This window comes from Eucalyptus grandis, chromosome 3 (assembly GCF_016545825.1).
Source record: "Eucalyptus grandis isolate ANBG69807.140 chromosome 3, ASM1654582v1, whole genome shotgun sequence".
In the NCBI taxonomy this organism is placed as follows: Eukaryota; Viridiplantae; Streptophyta; class Magnoliopsida; order Myrtales; family Myrtaceae; genus Eucalyptus; species Eucalyptus grandis.
This window is the reverse complement of record NC_052614.1, coordinates 44,650,564-44,656,929: the sequence shown is the minus strand read 5'-3', so window position 1 is coordinate 44,656,929 and position 6,366 is coordinate 44,650,564. Positions and strand designations below refer to the sequence as shown.

General features: G+C 43.3%; 1 protein-coding gene across 1 annotated transcript; it reads left to right on the top strand.

The window, feature by feature from the left end:
- Positions 1 to 279: 279 nt before the first annotated feature.
- LOC104439139 lies at positions 280 to 3,671 on the top strand. The gene is made up of 2 exons (XM_039309639.1): positions 280 to 675; positions 2,118 to 3,671. Exons 1-2 carry the CDS (start codon positions 280 to 282, stop codon positions 3,669 to 3,671), a joined length of 1,950 nt encoding a protein of 649 aa, XP_039165573.1.
- The last annotated feature ends 2,695 nt before the right edge of the window (positions 3,672 to 6,366 follow it).

Here is a 6,366-nt window from a genome sequence, read left to right as displayed (position 1 = left end):
CTCTTTTGTTTGACCGGTGGGTCACTTCACGCATATGCTGCATCCAATACAGAATGAAAATCCAGAGTCCTACCTATGCATAAATAGTACGATGAGCAATGCGCACATTCTTAGATTCAGCGGCGCGAGATTCTAACAGAGCGAGAGAATTAATGCATGCAATAATGTATACATTTATGCAGTCGTGTGCAAGCTCTTTGTAATTGTTCTTCGTAAGCAATGTGAACCTCACCCTGCATTTGCATTGATGTTTAGTGAGCACACCTGAACGAAGCTGCCATGGGTTTGAAGACCGTGCTGCTGCTGTTACAAGACTTGTGGGGGGTGTGGGGGATTCAGTTATTGTTCACCGCAAGCTTTGCCTGCCAGATTGTTCTCGCAATATTAGGGGGCCGTCGGAAATATATGACATCGGATTTAGCTGGAATCGTCATATGGGTCACATACTTGCTCCTTTCTTACTTTGCAACAGTGGCTCTAGGCAAGCTTACTGTTGTCCAAATCGATGATCCTAAGAATCCGGGTTACGATGTGGTGTTGGAAGGTCTATTGGCCCCGCTGCTTCTGATACAACTCGGGTACACAGACAGCATGACGGCCTATGCGGTGGAAGATAACCGGCTGGGATTGAGACAGAGGCTTAACATCGGGGTTACGGCTTTCTTAGTGCTAGAGGTGTTAAAATGGGTCACAAACCCATTTATGACCCATTTAAATCTTAAATGGGTCATAAATGGGTCACTTGTTTATAACAAAAGATAGTTAAATGGGTTTCACAATTAAAGGTTTAAGATAGATGGGTCTTAAGTGGGTTTTTAAATGGGTTGGGTTGAAAACTCATCTTTAACAAAAAAATTATAATTCCTCACTTCTCTCTTCAACTTTATAAAAATTGAAATTATAATTTTTCTTTATTTTCTCTTTTCTTTTTCTTCCTTTTTTTCTTTCTTCTTTTTTTTTCTTTTTTTTTTCTTTCTCCTTCTTCCTTCCGGTCGCCGGCACGGCAATGGCTGGCGACTGGCCAGGCGAGCCTCGAGCTCGCGGATCTGGCGAGGCGGAGGCCTCGCCGACGCCCGGCGAGGCTCGAGCCTCGCCGATCTGGCGAGACTCGAGCCCGCCGGCGTCGACAAGGCTCGAGCCTCGCCGATCTGGCGAGCCTCGAGCTCGCCCGACACCGGCGAGCCTCGAGCTCGCCGGATCTGGCGAGGCAGAGGCCTCGCCGGCGTAGGCGAGCTCGAGGCTCGCCAGATCTGGCGAGACTCGAGCTCGCCGGCGTCAGACGAGGCTCGAGCCTCGCCGATCTGGCGAGCCTCGAGCTCGCCGGCGTCGGATGAGGCTCGAGCCTCGCCGATCTGGCGAGCCTCGAGCTCGCCCGACACCGGCAAGCCTCGAGCTCGCCGGATCTGGCGAGGCAGAGGCCTCGCCGGCGTCGGACGAGGCTCGAGCCTCGCCGATCTGGCGAGCCTCGAGCTCGCCGGCGTCGGCGAGCTCGAGCTCGAGGCTCGCCTGTGGCCGGTCGCCGGCCGTCGTCATGGCCGGCGGCCGGCCAAAGAAGAAGAAGAAGGAGAAGAAAAAAAAAAAAAAGAAAAAAAAAAAGGAAAAAGAAAATTATATTTTAAAAATAATTAAAAATTTAATTTGTTTTAAAAAAAATAATTAAATTTCGATTTTTTAAATAATTATTTTAAAATTTATAAAAATTGTCCATTAAATTTATATTGTATAAAACTATTTTAGCAATACAATTTTTTTAAAAAAATAATATATATATAAAAGCTTGGAAGTATTTTATAATCTTTAAAAAAAACAAAGGAATAAGTTTTTCTAAATTTGTTAAAAATGAAAATATTTTATTAATATGAGTTGGGTCGGGTCGGGTATGGGTTGGGTATGGGTCGGGTCGGGTTTGGGTCGAAAAATTTATATTAAACGTAAATGGGTAATAAATGGGTTAATGGGTTAGTTTGGGTCGGACCATTAATGACCCGACCCAAACCCGACCCGACCCACCCGTTTAACGGCTCTACTTAGTGCTTTGGATTATCTTTCGATGTGGGCGCGGCTTGTCCCCTGTCTCATGGCTGTACATCCCCTTGTTCGTGGTTGGGATTGGGAAGTCGTTGGCGTGGGTCAATGCTCTCCGTTCTGTGTATGATGAGAACTGGAGCGTGACCGCTGAGGACATCAACGAAGAAACCGAGATTCCGGGAAAGTTCAGTGAGTTTCCCGAGGACGACAAGTTCGCCTCTGCAAAGGACATCTTGAAGGCCCACTTTCGGTTCGAATGTCTGAAGCCCCACCAGGAGAACTGGCTGTACCACCCTCAGTATATCTCCCGCCATTGGATGTCCATCCATGATTACCCTGCCATCCGTGCTTTCACCATGGCTGAGATCGAGCTGAACTTCATGTTCGATGTGCTCTACACTAAAGCGCCCACTCTGTACACCAAAATCAGCCTCATGGGCCACTTCTGCGGCTTCTTCTGCTTGGTGTCTGCGTTGTGTGGATTCGCCATTATCTTCAAGAATGCCTTCTTGATCGATATGTATGTCACCTATACCTATGCAATACTGATAGCAGTCACATTATTTGAGCTTTACCAAATAATGGTACTGACTTTTTCGGATTGGGCAGTGGTGAAGATGAGTATGAACCTTAAGGTGCCACTCGTCCAAAGGCTCCTTCCATGTCTAGCCGATCGGTGCATGAGGAAGAAAAGATGGTCGAGGTCGATAGGGCAGCTCAATTTGTTAGACCCCAACCTTTTATGCAAAGAATGTCCGAAGCTCATTGCCACGGTACTTGATCGGTTTGATGAAAGGAAGATCGTCAGGTGGCATCCGTTTCGCTCCCGCCAGCCTATCCCCTCGTGCCTCAAGGTGCTGGTGGTTCAAAAGATGGCGGAGCTAGAGAAGAAAAGACACCACCGGCCCTTCGAAGAAAGAGGCGAGTGGACGCTTGAGATTCACAACGTCCAAGAAAAACAAGGACTGAGCGGTAGCATCGATATGACATTTGATAAGAGCACCATTATCTGGCACATCGCAACGCAAATCCTTTACACATTGGAGAGAGAGAACTCCGCCACTTGTAGAGGAAGCAAACTCCTATCAGACTACATGATATACCTCCTGTCCCGGCATCCCTATATGTTGTCCCTCAACACTGCCGAAATTATGCTGGAGTATGCTTGTAGCAAGCTGAGGCCTTTCTTTAGGTACCGAGATTATAACGAAGCAATTAGCACACTGTTGTCGCGGGATGGAGAGGTCCCACCCTCCGTGAAACCAAGAAACGAGACGAGGATTACTCGTGATTGGGACATGTTGTCGGAGGTGCAGAAGCTCGTGGTTGACCTGAGGACGATGAGCGACAAGTGGGAGATCATCAGCAGCATTTGGGTGGAGATGCTGTGTTACGCAGCATACAAATGTCGAGTGTATCACCATGGCAACCTACTGAGAAGAGGAGGTGAGCTCATCACTCATGTGTGGCTCCTCTTGGCTCACAAGACCGATAAGCACAAGTCGAGCATTGACGAGCGTTCTGAAGATGCTGCCAACACCTCGGCCTCGGCAACTCCTCCCCCTTCAAGAAAAGGTTGTGCTAGTCGCATCTTGAGGTTTTTTTCGGGGAAGAGAGATACCAATATATTCGATAATCCATAAATGGCGCTGTCTTGTCACGCGCGATTGGGTTATTTATTTATGTGAGAATATATAATTATTGAATTGCAGTTGGCCTTGTCATATGATATAAAAATAAAAGATGTTAAGTTGAAATCTTCTCGAATTTTATTTGTATCGGTAATTTTGTATTTTCCACCTAAGCTTTGTTATTTGGCAAAAGTCTGGCGTACGTTTGATGTAGAATATTAGAATATCTAAATATTAAACTCTTTGAATTTAATAACTTAAATTTTTAGAATAGTTAAAATTGATCCTACAAAATTTTACAATTCATGCACTTGAACTAACCTTATCAAGTCGAGCAAAATTTCACAGCATAGTGTTTCAGTACACATTTAGCATTTCTCATTCAGAATGACTGGCTTGCTTTCATCTTTGTACACCTGGGTTCATCGACCCCTAACATGTTGGGTGAAAACCATATGCTGTCGGATCTTGCAATCAGTTTATGTTGTTTTTAAAAGAGAACGTAATTGAGAATGTATTTTATCATGCCTTATCTTTTTTTCCTATGTATAAAGCAACTTATGCATGGACATTTTTGTAATGTGTGCTAATCTATTTGCACTCATATAATTGTCGAGAGGCTCATCAAATTGATGAGATGAACTCGATTACTTGATGATATGCGTGAAATCACCCGAACTTACTTCATCCCCTGATCTAGTCGAATCATACAATAGGGAAGAATTTTTAGGTTTAATTTTAATACTTTGCTCTTTGCTGATTAACTTCAATTTTATTTTAATTTGTCTAACCAAGTTCTCCTAATTTCACAAAACTTTCTAGTTAATCAAATCCTTGTAACATTAAATATGGCCAAATCCAATAAACGTGGTTGCTAGACGATATTGAAATATAATGACGTAGGTGAAATTTAAATAATATGGATGCTTCAATGGACCCATCTGTGGAAAATGAAAAGAAAAAGCCTTCTCCATGTAACGAGTCAGCTTGACAAAGATGCGGAGTGTTTGCCAAGCCCAGAGAAACTGGACAAGGAGCAGCCATTGACAAGCTTCTAGGATGACAAAAGGGGAGGAATGGATCAAATTGCGCACAAGGGGAGAGTGTTGCTAAGATAAAAATGTGAAATCGGAATTAACTCAAAAGATAAGCCTTTTGATGTAACGTCAACGCTTAGTATTAGAACTCCAATGTTAAACGTGCCCAAGTGAGAGCACATATGATGAAAGACAAAACTGTAAAGGTAAAAGAATAAAAAGACCTCAATCCATTCTCAAGTTACTAACTCAAGTAATCGAGATTTAGAAGATCATTTCTAACTTGGCAATACAATAACTGTCCAAAACAATATCCAAGCACGGATCGTTGTATCTCAAACTTTTTTAACTTAACTGAATTTATCCGCATATATTTGTAATGCTGCAACTGCGAGCACCCTCGAGACCAAATGATGCACTCAACGGTGTTACTTTACAACCGTGGTCAATAAAGAATCGAGATTCAAAGTACTAAATTTACAGCAGTGAACTTCCAATTGGCACCCGGGTGACTGGCGGGGCACCAGAAAAGCTCCCCGTACTACTCGAGAAAGAACTATAACTGCAATCTACTAAACCTGCAAACATAGTGATGTAGGTGTGGTGGACACGATAACAGGCAGAAGCATGGATCACTGGAGTACCCTCTAAAGCTTTCGGCTGTCAACCGATGGCTCTTTTCGACTTTTCCCAGAGAAATGCCATTTAAAGCATGATTTATGACAGTAATAAGCCAACGCCATCAAGCAAAAGCAAAATTGCGGGATTAAGTTCAAAGAGACAATGAGGTAGCGTCATTGGATCTAAATGCCAATACAAGGACCGATCAAAGGGATAAAAATTAAGTAATATTCCAACTCAATTTATCAATGCCAGACTTAGGGAAACAAACAGAACATCCCGCTTTCCATGCTGTCCAAGACATTGGAAGACACGGTATCATCCGTCATAAACACTAGCATTTACCAAGCTGAGATCGTCTATCCACTACAAGTCAAGCTGAAAAGTGACTAGGGCGGCCTAGAAACAAAAATGGTCGATATTCAATTGTCACGATTGTTACTTCTACGCGTCCGCAAGAAGAATTGCAATTGAGTGCAAAATAAATATCGCTAAACAGAACGGCTAGCTCTGTTCGATGACCTCTATTTCCATTTCTAATATTATTCATCTATTAATGTGATTATATCAACATAAATCAATACTCAACTTTAAGATCATAAATAAGAATGAAAGAGAGAAGAAGCTGGGTGACGGGCACTGACAAGCCAACAAACAATGCATAAATTCTGTATATAAGTCGATGATCAGGATGGAACAATATAGTGGCAGTATCTTCTCAAGCTCTTACAAAGCATGCAGTATACCAGTATCTCAAAAATGAAAAAGATGAGATTTCTCAAAAGCTTGGGGTTTTAACATCCTCAAAACTGTCTTCATACTGACCACCCAACTCACTGACGACAAGAAGCCCTCCTTATTCCTTAAGTTGTCACTTCCTGGAACTCCGCCTCATAGCACTTGTCGAAAGTGCTTTTGCCTCGCCAATCATCCCAAGAATCACGAAACGAACTGCCCAATGAGGCTTGACGAAGAAGAAGAAGGACACTCGATGAAGAACAAGAGGACTCGATAAAGAAAAAAGCAGACTCCACGAACAAAAAGAACAC